Here is an 18,653-nt window from a genome sequence, read left to right on the forward strand (position 1 = left end):
AGCAAACGATTTTGAACTGCAACCGTATCATTTAATTGTTTGGTTAAAAAGTAAACAAATAAGAAAAGGAAAGAAAGCAGAACTTGAAATTTGAAGCTAATTTAGTTTTTCGTTGTTTTTTATTACGATATTATTTCATATTGAACATACATGAGCTACAATATATATTTATTTAGAAGAATTTCTGTAAATTATCATGGTTGAGTTAGGTATTAATTTAGATGCATTGAACTCTGGATTAAAGGCAGTTAAATCTCTTAGAAGTACTGTACTGGAAGTGTTCAAATATTTAGGTGACGGAGCCACAGTTGCATTTGGCGATGAAGAAAGAGAAAAATTCATCAATGAATCTCAAAGCATATTAACAAACGTCAGAGTACGAATGAGGTATACTTGCATAATGTTAAAATTAAAAATCATTGAATAATACTCAAATGAGCAAGATTGGTAAACAAATGACAATTATGACATATTTACTGTTGTCTTTATTAACTCGCATCAAGCGAATTAATAAAGTGACTTTATTGGCGCATGTTAGAGGTGTGCAGATGTATGGGGTAAACGATTAGATTTGGTCATGATTCTCCTCGATTAGATATCCGTAAAAAGAGAAGTGTGCCGCTCTGTAGTGTGTAGTGTTCCCCAACCCCCCGTGGATCAAATCCGCCCATTTCAATGAAACTGAATTTAAATTCCTAGGTTTATACCTCAAATTAAAAATATCTGTGTTCCATTAAAATTTTATTTATTTAAAAAAAAGGGGCCCCCGAAGGTAGTGACATAAATTTTTTAATGTTTGTAATGTATCAGTGTCTTCGATTACTTCCAGATGGAACCGTCTCATTGCAGAGAAGCAAGCTAGGGGTTCTCTTTGATTTAACATTCTAGTGACTTAAAATGTTAAATAACTTTATATTTAGTTTTTGGTGTAACTGTATTTTTTTTTTTGAAGTTATGTTTAAATGCAATTAAATTAAAATTAATAAATCAAAATAATCTAAAATATATGCAATCAACGCCCCCCCTCCCCTCAGTGGGGCGAGTTAAAATTATCAAATATTTACAGGTCCACGGTGATAAAAAGGTTGGGGAACACTGCTGTAGAAGATTTTACCTGTGGGGTGGCTACTCTCATTATATCCAATGTTTTATTCATAAATTGTTTTTATCTCAGCTACGCTTGCGTATATTATCATTAGTCCCTTTCTTCCCTCATGTAATTTCTAAGTTCGATGAATGAGTAGATAGCCCTTCGGGCTAGGAACTCAGATAAATAAAGCTTAAATCGGTGTGGGGTGACTATTGTGTATCGGTGTAGGGTGAGTTATACCCTTGGAGTTGGTCTTCTTCTGTGTTGTTTTTTCTAGTTTCTTGCGGGGCACTGCTCAGAAGTGGCCAAGACTTGATGATTATTTTGGCGTAGGTCACATTACAGAAATCTTCTCAAAATTTATATTTTAAATAGATTTTTATGATAGTTTACAATCAAGGGACTCTCTTATATTTGATTTGAAAAACAAACGAATATATATATATTAATCTAAAAATAAATCAAATTCAGGTAAACAAGAGTTGCGAAACCAGAAAGTGACGTCAATGAAAGCAAAGACAGCAATAAATATGGTAACCAAAAACAGGGTTTCAGAATAACTATCGTTAAATCAAGAAGCCTCTGATTCTACACCTTAACCATAAATACAAGTAGAAATTATTCTTTGATAAAATAAATTATTCTTAATTTTTTTCTAACAAATGTTAATGACTTCTTTTTCGCAGTTGAAGCGATTCATTTTTTTTATTTTGAGGTTTAGTATTCTTCAACTGTGTTTTTGTTTGCATTCTAATGGAAGAAAAAGCTTCTTTTTCTGTATAATCTTGGGTATTTTATCTAAAAACTGTCAAAGCAAAATCTGAGATGAATATAAGGTTAACTTCTTATTATATGTTTACATTAAGCTCTAAATCCTTTCTCTCACTTAAAGTTATTGTACTCATGTTCATCGGTTTAGCAAAAATAATAATAAATAAATACTTGTCTCCACCAAAGATGACAACAATTGTGACTACGTATTCCTGAGTGTCCTGGCTACACACCTGGGTTCCACTTTTAAATCCTGTGGACTGAAATCAGCCATGAGGATAGATTAGTGGCCTGAATTTTGTCCTCCAATTAATATTGTTTTCCAATTTGTTTTATGGATTAAAATTTCATTTGGAATTTTTATGTTTTTTTTTTTCTCAATAAAATATAGCTAATATTTTCTGTTAATAAATCAACATAAATTATTCCTTTCTAATTTGCATTTTTCAGAGAATTGGAAACTGCTTGTACTCTTTTGGGATCACCTAATCCACCAATGAACTTAGGGAACTCTGGATTACTAAGTCAAGATCCAGCTTACGAAAAAACTTCTTTATATTCAGAACTAATTAGATCTCACCGGTGGTTTGACAAAGTAAGTAATTTTAAACTAATGAATCATTTTTACGTGATGCAATTTAATTTTTATTTTAAGTGTTCTCTGTATATTGATTCAGAAATTTTGTCTTTTATACTTTGTTACTGAAGTATTTCTTTCTCCGTTTTTCCTTCTCTGTTAGGGATCTTCAATAGGGGTTTGTAAAGTGAAGTGTTTTTCTTTTCTTTTCTCATGGAACTTTTGACTTCACATTTTCACGATAGTTAACTTAATTCAGTGCAGAATTTTAGCCTGCCTGTAATGCCACTGACATTGTTGTAGTTTTGTGCCTTTATGTCATTATTATTATTATGTTCGTAAAATATATTGAAGCTGATAAAATTTCAAAATCGGAGCAACTTGTGAAGTTTATGTATTTTAAATTATGTTATTATAATATCCTTTATTTTATAGTTGCAAGATGTATTTTATTGTTTCATTTGTAATACTTAACATTTCTTATTGTATTGCTTTCAAGAGTGTTCCCAACAATAAATTTAGAAATGCAGCTAATATATTTTGATTGGAAATACAGATAATGTATTTTGGTTAAAAAAATAAAAAAAACAGCTTATATACATTTTTTTTAATATACTGCTAAAAGGCTAGGCACGCCCTTATATTATTTGATGCAAAAATAAAATGAAAAGTACAAAACTTGTTACAATATAGAGGAAAATTGTAAAACACAATTTAAACATGGAGTAATGCTTATTATAAAGTCGAATATAATTGTATCAAATAATTCTTTTTTTTTTTGTTGAGAATTTCATTATTTTTTTTCTACTTTCTTTAAAAAAATCACTGATTTTTTTCTAATTGTAATCTCATTTTTAGAAATAAAATAATAAAAGTTAAAGTTAACAGACAAAGCAATTTTTAAGTTTTTTGAATTATTGAAATTTTACTCTATTATTTATTATTCTTTTTTTTGGAGGGGGGAGGTATTTGGACTAGTTTACAACTTTCAAAAGAATTTTTGACGAAAATTGTGAACATTCAGGATTTACATGCTTAATTGCTGTTTTTTTATTTTTTTTTATCTGAGAACGTAGCATTTCTATTGTCAAATATTTTAAAGCCTTAGAAAAACAACCCAAGACCCTCAGTATTTACTCATACAACATTTTAACATATTATTTTTCTTATAGTTTTGCAGATAATTAATAAAGCATTTCCCTTAAATTTATTAGGCTCATTAACTTTAAAAGTTGACAACAAAATTTCTTTTTATATATTTTCTCCTTGTTCACAAAAATGAACTATTTAATAGTGTATGTAATAAATTTGCCATTCAGCCAAGATTACTAAATAATTGTCTTTATGCTCTTACTATTATACAGGGTAGCCACTCCACAGGGAGAATACAGAAAACCTGGAAAATACAGGGAATTTAAAAATCACCTAAAATAACAGGGAAAATGCAGGGAATTTTGATTTTTTCTTTACAAACTGGAAAAATACAGGGAATTTTGTTTCTTATTTTTGTCTTAATTTAAAAAATGGTGACCACTCAAAGCGTAATCTATGGGATATTTAACTATGATATTTTAGCTATACTAAACTATTTCATTTACTATAGCATTATTTAAGTTTGTTCAGCTGCTTTTCCAGCAATGAAAATTAATAAATAGAGTTAGCCCGATATAGCTCACACAAGAGCACAGTAATTGTTGTTTTCTCTTAATATATTGTGTATAATATGTACAGGGAAAACACAGGGAATTTTTTTTTTCCAGATTTCAGTGGAAACCCTGTTATATCTATTTATACTTTTTTAAAAATATCTAAAATTTTAAATGTATTCTTGACTATGTGAAATATTTATTTACTTTATTTTTCTGTAGACAATAGAACTTAGTATGCATGCCAATACAATTTTCACTCAAAATTCTCTCAAGCGAAGTTATTTCACTCCTCTTCAACCAAAGCGGTTTCGGCCGAAGCCCACAGGTCATAACCTTCCACCTCAGTAAGTTATAATTCTTTTTAAATATTTATTCTTTTAAAATTTTAGTAAGAATTAGTAAATAATTTCCTTACATACCAATTTTATATTTAAAAATAAAATAAAAAAAACAGTTTTTAAATTCCTGAGATGTTTGGCCTAACATTTTCTTTTTTAATCATTGAGTTTTCATGCTATGTGTTATTTACATATTTTTGTCTACTTGAACAAGTTATTTTGGAAAATTTTAAAACACTTTCTATCTACTTCTATTTTGAATAAACTGCTATGATATTTAATGCACATAGCTTTTAAAAAAACTGACATGATCATGATAGTTGAAAATAAATAAACATTAACACTCTCGATATAGAAGCAGAAAACTACAAATTAAGAAAATGTAATTTGTATTATATGAGAAATCTCAAAGAAATTTAGAATTATCATTTATTTAACTGTACGTGTTATATTTTTTTGACTGGTGTCAAAAGTTAGGTATCTGATCAGATTGCACTTCCTCCAACTGTGTCTTAGTTTTCGGAATCCATTTTAATGGGCTAGCAAGAGAGTAATTTTGGTTTTCCAATGGGAAATAAAACTTTATTTTTTTAATACAAAATTTAATAAATTTAAAAAATGAATTTGAATCAACCAAATATTTTTTTTGTTGACCTTTTGCCATCCGTTTTGGTAACTTCATGATCTAGGACTCTTAGAACTTCTGATCCTTATCAGCAAAAAACTCAACCAAGGGCAATGGTCATAGTTTTTACTGTTTTAAATTTTGCAAATTTTGGAATAAATAATAATCCAGTGGGGCAAGGTCAAGACTATTTGGGGGACATCACTTCCCAAATAAGTTTTAATAATGCTGTCAGGGCTGGATTTCCCATTAGGACAGACAAGTGGGGCCCCCTTAAAATGAATTTTTTGAAAATAATTTCAAAAAATTAAGAAAAACAATGATTTTTCAAATTTTTTCAAAATGTTATGATTATTTTTTAGTTCTAATTTAATAAAATAAAGTAAAATTTAATTTATTATTATTTTAAATGTGCTTTCCTAAATGAAAAGATATATAAATATTTTTATATTTGAATAAATAAAAAATATACAAGAAAAAAATTTAATCTAAGGGCCCCAAAAATTTGAATGGCCTAGGGCCCGCATACGCTTAATCCGGCCCTGAATGCTCTAAGTGTTGCTTGAAATCTATGAGGCCTCCCATTCTCGTGGTGAAACATGATTTCTTTGTGATTCAATTGGAGTATTTACTTCGAAATTTTCAAAACTTTTTAAATGGTAAAAATTTCAGTAAAAGCAATGACCTTAAATCAAGGCCTTAAGTTGAGTTTTTTGCTGATAAGGATCAGTAGTTCTAAGAGTATGGAATCATGAAGTTACGAGAAAGATGGCAAAATGTCATCAAATAAATTAGAAAATATTTGATTGGTACTAAATGTGGTATACTAGTTTGGTCATAACAGTGGCCTGGCCTTACTAGATATTACTAAATAATACTTACTGCTAGTTAACGTTAAATATTTTATCCTTTGCGAAGTCATACATTCACTAATTTTGATATACGAGTGTTAAATAATATTAGCTTATATTTATGATAAATGCGGTATAATAATTTAGAATATCAGTTTAATCAATTTGTTCAAATCATTAGTTTTTTTTTTTGGATCAAAGTATGCATGGTACCAAATTTTTAAAAAATTAACTTCTCCAAAAGTAATCAAAATTATATTTTCAACATGAAAATATGATGCATGCTAAAGAGTAGAGGAAAATAAAATAATTCACCGCATGACTAAAACATGTGCTAGAATTGAATCACACAAGGAAAGCATAGTGGTAGTTAAATTTCACGATTCTCTAAGGTAAAAGATTGATTTTAAGAAGTAAAATAAGGTCTAACAAAAGAAGCATTGAAATAATGAGACAAAATATTAAATTACTTGCATTCCAGTTTATTAAAACTCTAGATTAATCAGTCCAAATATAGCACATGGGGTGATCTTTTTTGAAGCACAAATTGATGCTCTACAGCATTAAGTTACTGAAACATAATATTATGCATAAATTTAAATTCGTTGACGAATTCATACATTTTCCATTAAATTAGATTGGAAATCAAGAACATTCTGCTAATTGATGCTCTACAGAAGGGGTGTCAAACTCAAAAGCAAACTTGGGCCAAATAAACAATGCTTAACTTTAAGTGGGGCTCAAAAAAAAAAAAGTTTTAAAAGAAATCAGTGTTTACAGAAACAAATATTTTTATTTTGAATAGTACATTGTATTAAGCATATATAAAGTAAAATTGTTTGACATCTCTTCTCTGCTACTATCTTTCCTATTTCGGGAGAAATTTTATTGGCCAGGACTACTTTCAAAATTGACCCAATGAGAGCTATTAATATGGTTTCGGACAGGAGATTTATTTTCATTCATAACAGAAAAAAAAATTGCTCGCCCTGATAAGTACTTCCAAACATGGAAATAATTTCATATGCGAATTTTCGAGTATTTTCAAACCTTGCCGGTAAATATTTGTAAAATTCAGGGGCACCCACTTCAATGAATTTTGTCTTCAAATTTGAGTCGCACTGAATCTCAATCACTTCCATTTGCATATTACTGGGTACTGAATCTATATTTATTGAGAAAATCGAAGAAAACAAACAAAATTTGTCTTCCAAAGAATTAAAATCTTTAAACCTTGTTTCAAATTCTGTTCTAAGATTTGAAATTTTTTTTGCGTATTTTTGATAAGATGCAGTATCCCTGGAATGGCAGATGCCGCAAGCCAATTAGAATTTTACATTTTCGTGTGTACAATTTAAAATTATCCGTATAGTTTATAAATAAAGTATATTATAATTTTATATGCTAGTTTCCTTTCTAATTTACATTTCTATTTTATTTTTACTTTGCTTTGGATATATTGACTGGGCCGCGAGTTTGACACCCCTGCTCTACAGCATTAAGTAACTGAAGCACAATATTATGCATAAATTTAAATTCGTTGACGAATTCATACATTTTCGATTAAATTACATTGAAAATCAAGAACATTCTACATCTTAGCACAAATGACTGCTTCCCCCATTCTATCCTAAAAAGAAGAGAGAGAGATTCACGCTATCACACCAGAGAGGGTGAGCCAGCAAATGTTCAAATCCCAATGTCACTTCTGAAAAAAAAGTATTTTGGAACTGTTCGGCCCTTTTGCCATTCATGGGTGAAAAATAAAAGTTATTCTTAACACATTCTATTCACTGTGAGCGGTATTCCTCCTTGGTATGGGTGTAATAGGTNTTCGCGCGCAGGTCGTCGGGCTACCGAAGCGGGGGTGCCATCCCCTACGCAGAGGATCAAAATTGTGATGGCATGTCTTCGGATCATCCTCCGGGATGTTTCCCAGATCGTCGCCAATAGCCCAATGTGCAGCTCTAATGCGATGTAAATTAACAACAACAACAACACTTCTGAAAAAAAAGTATTTTAGAACTGTTCGGCCCTTTTGCCATTCATGGGTGAAAAATAAAAGTTATTCTTAACACATTCTATTCACTGTGAGCGGTATTCCTCCTTGATATGGGTGTAATAGGTGTATTTTAAGATGTAACTTCTTTTTTTTCCCTCACAACAGGCTTATATTGTGCAGGTGAGGTTGCATTGGTGCATCTATTCTTCTCTTGACACATTCATTTAGCCCACTGACGGTTCTGCATTAAAAAGTCGTATTTTAACTTGCGGTCTTCTCCGCATAGCAAAACCAGTTTTTTCTTGTACTTCGATAGAGAAATAGTGTATAGGGGAGAAACATTATCCCAATTTTGCTCTTTCGCTAAACCGCCAGTGGGTTAAAATTTATTATGCATTGGTTAAGTCTTGTGGGTATTTATAATTGTAAAGTTTGTCTTGAAGTTTGTTTAACTGTTGGTTAGAGTTCATTTTTTATATTAAAAAAATATATATATACATTGAAAAACTAAAATTACTTTTTTTTAAACCCAATAATGTAATGTTCCAGGCAGTATCAGAGCTGAATATGTCCATGCATGGTTAATCGGTTAGGAAACATGTTGGGGAGACTGAGGGAATAATAGTGCAATCTGCTCTTCGATATAAATTGTTGTAATATAGTGCGTTTATGCATCAATATTATCTTCAGATCATCATTAAGGATGGATCCCAAACTGTCACAAATAGTCTATCAGAATAGCTCATTTACATAATTTTTGTGTTAATATAAATTTCACTTGCTAATTTTTATGTTAAAAATATTGATATGTCATATTTATTTATTTTTCTAGAACTGTTGACTTAACAACTACTCAATTAACACGCATGTTTCCAGATATGCAGTTACAAGTACTGAAACCTTATGGATCATCTACTATTATTTTGGTATTTAAATTACATAATTTTGTTTTAACTTATAATAGATTTATTTGCTTAACTTGTATCATTTGTTTTAATCTATCAGCTTTATTTGCTTTTATTCTATGATATTTATTCTATGATGCTTTTATTCTATATTTTATTTTATTCTATGAGATTTATTTACTATTGCAAAACTGTTTATATATCTTTTGAATATCGCTTTGTTGGATACATTTTTTTATTGTGTAGTTATCTCTATTAAGTAGCAGGTATAAAAATTAAAAAATTTTGTTATTTTTAAAAATGAGTGTTTATATAAATATTTTTTCTTTTATAATTTTAAAAAATTCAAACAATTAAAATTAATACTCTCTGTTTCGTCTATTAAGTTGGAGATTTTGAACTTAGGAGTCATCTTAGTTTTCCAGAGAATTAAAGTGTGATGACCCTAATCAACAGCTCTGTAACATTCTGAACTTTGCAGGCACCCAAAAAGGTGTGACACTAAAGTGGCTCAAGTGCAGTTCATCTTTACTGAATTAGTTCTTTTTTTCTAAAATTCGTAAGCCTTTATTTGTTTCTTGGAGCTCAGCTAAGTTATCGAGATATATCCAAGTTAGTTTTAGTTTTTGTCGGTATTTGACCGTTTGAGTCCCAAGGGGTATTTAAAAAGCACTGTCGAAGAATTCCAAACAGCCCAATGGCACTTGTTTTATTTTATGTCGAGAAATGCCCAGTTGCATGATAGCATTCCGTTTACTTTACATCGATGAATCCCAATCGGAGCAATAACGCTTCTTATATTTGTTAGGTAACATGTCTTTTTCTCATCGCTCCGTCACATTTATTGCAGTTTGCAAAGCGATCGGACGTATTCTTGCGTAAGTGTTTCTCATCATTAATAATTGTGTGTTTCAAAATGATTAGACAAAGCAACGCAAAAAGTAAATAAAAAGTTATTCTAGATTTACTGTTTAACTTTATTAAACTTGGTGTATCCCCCAAAAGGTAGAATGAATCAAAAAGGAAAATCTATAAGCATAATCACAAATCCACGTGATCATATTATTGACGACTACATTGTTTCTGTAAAGCACAAAAAAACAATGCATTTTGAGTTCTTCAGAGGATAATGATAGTGATAGCAATGAAATGTAAATATTTATTTTGTTATGTATTATTGCATTATTATGGTATTATTCGACCTATTGCAAAATGTACTATTTACATTAAAAGGTACTGTGTGACATATTTAGTTCAGTAAATCTGAGCTCGCGACTTCAACTTCTTCTCAACATGAGATCCCAACAGCGCTATCACGCTTCTTGAGTCTCAAACGGTTAAAAAGCATCGATATGAGATGCTGTACAACCTTGTGTTTCCATAGCTGCTTAGATTTGTCATGTCTGAGTCCACCTTTTACTGTTTAATTAGAAGTTTTAGCTTTAAGTTATTTGCTCGACTAATATCTGAAATTTTTATGAGTTTTCATCATTTGCATAAAAAAAGTTGCACACACTAACTTACACACTTTAACGCCATAAAACTTTTTTTTATGAATAATATTTTATTATTATTGTTTTTGAAATCACTTCCCTTCAGAGAATTCGCCTTCATCACATAAATGTGAGTTCGATGATCTTAAGGTTGTTTCTAGTGTTTCCTCATTTTTTTCTTCTCACTTTTGTATTTGCATCAAATATACTTTTATTGCCATTTAACCTTGTAACTTTTTGTTTATATAGTATCTGTTTGCTACGCTATTTATCCCCATGGCCAATGCAAGTCTGAAAACATCTTTGAGGAATTTTAATTTTTCTTTTAATCTAAAATGTTGTTGGATGCAACACACTGTATATCTTGATGCATAAATTGACCTATTGTATTACGTGACCCCCAATTTTTGATTACGCTATTGCAAACTTCTAGTATGTCGTGTGTATAAGTTGACTACTGAAAAAACTAAACATGGAAATTTCTAAAATCAATCACCTTGAAATAAATATGATTAATGGAAAGAGAAAAAAACAGGGAATATCTACAATCCTCTTAGAAACGTAGTGTGTCAAATTATACTAGTCACTCGGGGTAAATGTGGATTTATGTGTGCTTATATGTTATTGTAAAATCTTTTAAATAGCGTAAACTTAGGGTTAAGACTATTTTTTGTGCGACTTGGTAGAATTCATTGCAAGATGGAATTCGAATGACCGCACCGTAAACCTTATTAAATCGAACGCGCATGATATTCATACATTTTTTAATTTGTAGCTTTATGGTATGTTTTAAAAGTTTTTTTAGTAGTTATATTTTTTAAATACTTTTGTATAAATAATCGTAACTTTTCATAATAATTTTTTTTTTAAACTTAATTTAGTGTATTGCTTTATAAAAAGACACCTTTATACGTACAAACAATATGATGAGAGAAAATGCAAAAATAATTGCTTGTAATAGTTAATTGTGTATAATAGTTTAAAAATAGTTTTTGAAAGCTGTAAATTGATATAGAATTATTCATATCTATCTCATTGTTTATAATGCACCAATATTTTATGAGCAACAAATGTTAGATTTTATTACCGGTGTATAAGTCGACCCCTCAATGCGTCCGTAAAATTTTGAGGGTTTAAAAAGATATAAAGTAATTAATTATTTCAAAATAGATAATTTGGTCAACAAACTAATCCGGCCCATGACTTTAAATTATTATTAGAAAAAAAAAATTCTTATTAACCTTTTTACTGTTCTATTTGAAGTAAACTGCCCAATCAATCTTTTTAAAGATAAATGAGTGTTTTAAAAATTTATACCTTTTATATTATTTACGTGTTATATTATTGCATGTTATATTATATTTGTCCTGTTATATTATTTATCAAAATAAAAACCTGGGTTAAATAAACAGTTTGGTCTGTGACATGCTTCAAAGTTATGGAACAGGAGAATAGATCTTTAAATATTAAACAGAAATACTTGTTGTAATAAAAAAGGCAAAATACATACGAAAATAATACATAAGAGGCAAAATAATAGAGGAAATTTCATACCCCACTGTAGAGTGATTCTCAACCAAAAGTTAATTGCTTGTTGGATAAATCATTTCCTTTCATGAATGTAATAATTGCAAAAAAGAAAAAAAAATATTAATGTTGCTAATCAATCCTCTAGTTGATGGGACACTGACAAAACAAAATTTGAAGACAAAATGTACAAAGCAGTATTAGTTAATTCCATTATTTATTAATATTCTTTAGGAAAATGTAATGGCCTATAGAAATACTAAATATTATAACTAAAAAGATCTTATACATAATATCAAATAATGTACAAGCCTAAAAATAAAGAAAAAAAATTCTATAATTTATATTACCTACATTCATTTACATCCCATATACTTACTTATATAAATACTAGGAGGCTTCGCCCCCTGCTCGCTGGTGCTCACCAAACCCCGGAACTGCTTTCACAGTTCATTTCGGATTGCTTCGCAATCCAATGCTCGCTTTGCTCGCTCATTNTAGTTGCGCTTCTATGTCATTTTGATTTATGTTGCTAAGTTAACTTTCAAAAAATTTTATGGCTGGCAACAGCATTTTTATTTTTTAAGTTGTTTATTTTTATTTCTTTTAGAATTTGTTATTTTTTTAGCGAAATGTTCTTTAACCTAGCAGAATTCTTTGCCGATTGTTTTCTCTATGAATGATGAAAATAAAGTAAATATTTAATTGTTGTGAAAAGAATCTTATTTAGTTGTACAAAGTACTTCAGCCAAAATTTAGGCGCCACGTAAGAGAATTATATATATTAGATCGGAAACACATCATTAAAAGGCAGAATGCTTTTGTGTTTTCAAAACAAAGCAAACGTTGCCACCGGCGGAAAAGAAATACAGCCAAAATTTGGGAGCCACGTAAGAGAATTATATATAATAGATACATTTTAATATGTAGAAATCCATATATAAATTCATTTCATAGTGGCCAACTATGATCGGTTTGACCTACAATAAAACAAAATTTTTATTCTTTCGATGAAAATAATTTTTTTTAATTTAAATAAATAAAATTCAGTGAAACCTCTCGGTAGCGACCACTCTCTGTTTTACAGTAAAATTGTCGTTAATGGAGGTTGGTTGTACTAAGGGGTTACCTTCGTTGACTTTAAAAAGGTATCAAAGGTACATGATTTTTGCAAATAATTTAAGTGCCATTAAAAATTTATTCAGTGTCATTTTCATGGTGCAGAAAGGCCACTTGTGTTGTCGTCACGAGAGCTGGATAGATAAATAAAATTTAAATAAAATAATAAAATGGACTTTTATTGATGTAATTATGCGTTAAAGCAAATTTACCAATTATGAATGATAGAATTATTTTAAATAAACATTTATGTTTTTTGTTTAATTTTATGTCATAAAAATTAGTTAGCTTTAAATAATGAGAATAGGTTTGTTTAAGGTGCTTAGTTTTTTTTCTAAAATAACTTCTTTTTTTTTCTAATTTAACTTTCAACTCTAAAAATAGCATTATCTTTAGTACACTTTTACTTCAACATGAAATAAATAAGAGCCACTCACAAATATTTTGAATACATTTGAATCTACTTATTTGTTTTTGTTTTTAATATTTTTTCGTGTTTCCTTATTTGACCTTTTCCGCATTTGGTGCAGAGGTTTGTCCCGGTCAGTGTGGGAGCTTTAGATGGTCTCTACTAAAGGTTTTTTTTTCTGCACAAAATCAATGAAAAAATTCTGTGCCTCCCAAAAGTGATCGCAAATAGAGAAGATGCTACATAGGGCTGGTTTTTCCTGGAGGTTTCACTGTATTTAAATTAGAAAATGTATAGAATTTTCATTTCCATTTATTTTTCTCCACTCCTGAGTTGCTTTACCACAAATATCAAAAGAGACATAGATACTTCTCTAAGATTAATTTGGTTTTCAAATTTTGTTTTTGAAGTCAAAATAGGCTTACTGTTTCAATGCCGGATTACCCATTACGCCAGACTAGGCTATGGCCTGGGGCTCCCTTAAAATTTATTTTTTGAAAATAAATTGAAAATTAAGAAAAACAATGATTTTTTTTAAAAAAAAAAAATCAATTTCAAATATATATGTTATGATTATAAAATGTTATGATTATTTTTTAGTTCTAATTTAACAAAATAAAGTAAATTTTAATTTATTATTATTTATTTTAATTTTAAATATGCTTTCTTAAATGAAAAGATATATAAATATTTGAATTAAAAAAAATATATGAGAAAAAAAATTTTAATCTAAGGGCCCCAAAAATTTCAATGGCCCCCACGTATGCTTAATCCGGCACTGGTATTTTTTGAAAATTTTGTGTTTATAATTTCTATATATTTAATTCACTGTAAGATGCTTTTTTTCTTCAAAACATATCAAAAGATTTCTAAAAAAAATTTTATTACTAATTATTTAGGCTTTTTCATTTTCAAGGTGACAGTTGCTCGAACTTTGAAAGCTTTAATAATGTTGAGAGGCCTCATCATTGACTGGATCATAGTTAAAGGATTCAATGAAGATTTTTACACAGAAAATGACAAAGTAACTTTTCTTTTTCTTCTGATGGTTTTTGTTATGATCCAAGTTATAAGCTTTATAGATTATAATATCTGAGAGGAAAATTTGATATATTTAATTTGATTCATTTCAGCTTGATATGTGGTCTGGATCACGATACCATGTTTTTCAAAAGGTATTTAAAATGTTTATTATTCTAACTATGTGTTGAATAAGTATTATATTAGTTTTGTTGTTATTTTTCAGAATTAAAAAAAAATGAGATATTTAACATTTACAGGGTGTGCAGCGTTTTTTAAAAGCCCTTAAAGGTGCTTTTTTTATTTGGTGTTTGTAGAAAGTGCTTAATTTTTTATCTTTTAAAAAGAGAATTTTTCTTTGCGGTATCGATTGTCGTTCTAAATTACAAAAAAATTCATGATCTTTATAATTTTCTCTGCAATGTTTATCAGAAACTAGTTATTCTATCATGATTATGTAAAGTTTCTGAAAATGTTTTTGAATTTTATTGATTTTATGTTTATAAATTAAGAACTTTAAACAATAGAAAAAAACAATTTTTGTTACTGCACAGATCATAGTTATGATTTTTTTTTTTTGTTTTGGAAAATTATTATAAATATTTTTTGAGTGCTTATAAAGTACTTTTTATTTGATGAAAAATCTGGCTACCCACCCTGATATATAAGAATAAATGTAGGTTTTCTTTTTCATTGGAGAAACAGTTGGAAATATTTCAAGAATAAATTAGAACAGCCTCTTACTTAATTGGCCTCTATTCAAATGACTTTTTACTTTAAATGGACTGTTGAAAAAATAAATATCTGCTAAAATTATTAAATTTCATATCATTTAAAAATCCAACGTCTCATTTGTTAAGTCTGATTTTATTTTTAACTTGCCACCCTATTGGAACTTTAAATTATATTTAAATATGATCAATGAACTAATATTTATTTAATATTTTGATGATCTGCATGAAATTATTCTAACTGAAAGGCCAATAAAAAAGTTATGGCACTTTTTAAAAAAAGAAAGATAATTTTTTAATAATAATATATAGAATAAATTTTTAAAAATGCATACATTTAAAAAAAATGTGTTCCGATTTCCCACAGGGCTTTTCAAATCAAATTAAGTTAGCTAATTAAGAAATGTGTTTCCTAAATAACCATTTTCAACATTTATAGCAGTTCTATTTAGTTTTCATTTCAAAGAAAACCGTAATTTGACTCATTTTATTTGTTTTCAGTTTATGTATTTACACCCAAAAACAAATTCAGTACTAGACTAGACAAAACTCTAGGACTGTGAATTTAGCTGTATGACTTAAAATGTAATTTAAGATTATTAATGATAAAACAATGAAAAAAAATTTATTCATGTTATTAATGAAATAAATCTTATAATAAAATACTATATTATTGTTCAATATGTTAACAATTATCCTTCTATACTTTTTTTTTTTTATAAATTTGGGGTTTCGGTGAGAGAAGTTTAATCATTTAATGTTCCATTGCCGTAAAAAATGGGAACTGCTGAACTAGGTAATAAAAACCAAACAAAAAATAATTTTTTTCCTACTTGTTTTGCTTTTTTGACCATTTCAAATTCAATTTATATGACTCTCATTGTGTATTTCTTCTTTAATTTGATCTACTTGTAGCAAACTTCCTATGGTAACATTTAATCTGTGAAGTCAATGTTAGTATTTATCATCATCATATAATTTTATTTTAGTCTATAGCGCCATCTGTTGATGAATTATACAACAAATTTTTAAAACTTTGTGATTATAAACAACGTTTTCTTAAACAGAATGCAGAAAATCGAACATGTATGTATCTTTCTGTTTTTCTTTATTTTTTAAACTATCTACCAATTAGTTATTAAACTAAAAGTTAATCTTTCCATGCTGTTGTAGTGTTTGGGGATGTTTGTCAACACCTAATACAATAAAAGCTTTCACTTATAAATAAACTGGTTCTTGTCCAACGAGAAATTAGCTTAGAAAATTTTTTGAGTGTTTTAACTCTGTACTTTCACCCTTCATTATAATGAATTAAAACTACTTTTTCTAGCAAACTTTTTACACTAAATTGATTATTATAAATATATTTTCTGTTTAGAATAAATGCAAGATAAAATTTTTCATTGTTAATAGGTATATAAATATGAATTCGAAGGTACAATTGATTTGCTTATCAATATTTATTGCACTTTATTATCAATCAATTGTACATGTGATTTGACAAAACCTGATACATATAATAAATTTGTTGATAGTAATTTCAAAAGTATGATTTTTCTTTCTAGGTCACTGAGCACGCTAATTCAGCTATGCTGCATTTTTATTCTCCAAATGTTCCCGACATTGCAGTGAGGTCTTATATGGTAAGTCTCTATCCTATTTAATTGTTTTAAATATCTCCAATGACTAACATTTTAAGATTAAGTCCAATTAGAGAAACCCAAGCCGTCCGAAGGATAATCGGACAGCGTGTTAAATTGTTAAACCGCCAGCGTAGTCTCATACCGGTGGGGTGCGTCATTTTTAGATTGCGTAAATACGAATCACGAAGTTTAATTTTTAAATTGCGTGAATGCGAATCCCAATGTCTATTTTTTAAATCACATATACACACGAAAATCGATGTTTAATATTACAACCGCATAAACAAATCACAACATTGAATTTTAAACTCACCTGAATACAAACTACATAGGATTTTAAAAAAGCTTAAATATAAATCACGATATTGGACTTCTAAATCTCGTAAATAAGAATCGTGATGTATGATATTTAAATCGCATGAATAAGCATCACAACACGAACCTTTTAAATCAGGTAAATAAATACGAAAATTGATGTTTGATATTAAAATCACGTGAATATGAATCAGGATATAAGTAGATTCCGGGCTTGGGATTTCTAAAAGGCTTGCTTGTATTGTTTAGCCATTATAAATAAAAATTTACAAGATTAATTGAATGAGCAAATAGAGGAGAAATCTATTACATCACACCTTAAAGGGAGAACCACGGCCAGCGGTCTCCCAAGGCCGTTAAAGCAGAAGCAGCGATGTCTGAATTACGAAAGTACGAGCTATCTGGCGAGCGGGTAAAAATGCGGAAAATCTTATTTCCTGTGCATAAAAGCGGAGAAAATAGCTAAAATAAGTTAAAATGCGAAAGGGTTGGCAGATACGTAGTTTGAGTTTTCTGTTTATCTTTGAAAATCGGAAATAAATATCATTATTTTATACCAACGACTGAATTTTCAGAAAAAGAGGAATATTTATTAAAATAACAAACTTTTAGAGCATTGGAGTTTTTGATTTAAATAAAAAAGGCTGAAATACGAGATATAAAAGGGGGGGCTGAAATTCGAGAGATAAAAGCGGGAATCGGTTAAAAAGCGAAAAAATCTCATCCCTGTAATATGGCGAGATGTTTGTTAACCTTGAGAAGAGGTTTTCTTAGAAAGTTGGTAACTTTTTTTGTTTAATTAGTAGTTACAGTTTATGATAAATAAATGACATGCTTATTTTATATTACACATTTTTTTTAATCTAGTTCAATATCTAAGTTTTAACAATACTTTCAGACTTGGCTTAGAAGTTATTCTACTTTATTTACTCATCCATGCAGAAAATGTGGTAATCGTCTTCACAGTAATATGCCCCCCACTTGGCGAGATGTTAGAAACCTTGATGTGTATCATGATGTTTGTAAACCTTGAAAAGAGGTTTTTTCCTCTCCATATCTTTGTATTTATTTCTTTTGGTATAAACAAATAAATTATATTTCTATTTGTGTTCTTAAAAACTTTTTAGTCTCTACTAACCTAGAAACAATATTAATTAATGGTAAGAATTAGTCTTGAAAATACTTATCTTCATAAAAAAAAATCTTCCACAAAAATGTAACTTTTTACAATTGCACTTTTTCTAATGTTCTTTTACAGTTTACCAGTATCAAATAAATTTAAACTAAACTGCTGGTATGGAAAATTGATATAAATTTACGAAGTATAAGATGTTTATCAACAACCATCAACTTTTTTTTTGGATCACTGTCAAAGATAATTACATTTGATTAAATTAAACGTAAATAAGTATTTAAGAGAACTTTTCAAATATTTTTTTATAGTTTACCATTCTTAAATAACTTTGGCTGCCGGTCACAAAAATTTATATGAATTTATGAAGCATAGGATGTTTAACAACAGCCTTTAACATGTTGTTTTTTTTATCGTTGTCGGAGATAACACATTTAAATGAACTAGTAAATAAGT

General features: G+C 28.8%; 1 protein-coding gene across 1 annotated transcript; it reads left to right on the forward strand.

Annotated features, from left to right (window-relative positions):
- The first annotated feature begins 18 nt into the window (after window positions 1-18).
- LOC107436353 (mediator complex subunit 27) lies at window positions 19-18,184 on the forward strand. Its single transcript, XM_043042464.1, has 8 exons — window positions 19-387; window positions 2,312-2,456; window positions 4,307-4,431; window positions 8,736-8,829; window positions 14,273-14,380; window positions 14,490-14,531; window positions 16,673-16,750; window positions 17,964-18,184. The coding sequence occupies exons 1-8, from the start codon at window positions 197-199 to the stop codon at window positions 18,096-18,098; spliced, it is 918 nt and encodes a 305-aa protein (XP_042898398.1). The 5' UTR covers window positions 19-196; the 3' UTR covers window positions 18,099-18,184.
- Window positions 18,185-18,653: the final 469 nt, after the last annotated feature.

Source organism: Parasteatoda tepidariorum, chromosome 5, assembly GCF_043381705.1.
Source record: "Parasteatoda tepidariorum isolate YZ-2023 chromosome 5, CAS_Ptep_4.0, whole genome shotgun sequence".
Taxonomy (NCBI): Eukaryota; Metazoa; Arthropoda; class Arachnida; order Araneae; family Theridiidae; genus Parasteatoda; species Parasteatoda tepidariorum.

Bases quoted from the DNA above. Each gene is read 5' to 3' on its own strand.
- LOC107436353 (XM_043042464.1), top strand. From the start codon at position 197: ATGGTTGAGTTAGGTATTAATTTAGATGCATTGAACTCTGGATTAAAG. The intron at 388-2,311 runs GTATACTTGCAT...TGCATTTTTCAG, and splicing joins AACGTCAGAGTACGAATGAG to AGAATTGGAAACTGCTTGTA. The intron at 2,457-4,306 runs GTAAGTAATTTT...ATTTTTCTGTAG, and splicing joins CTCACCGGTGGTTTGACAAA to ACAATAGAACTTAGTATGCA.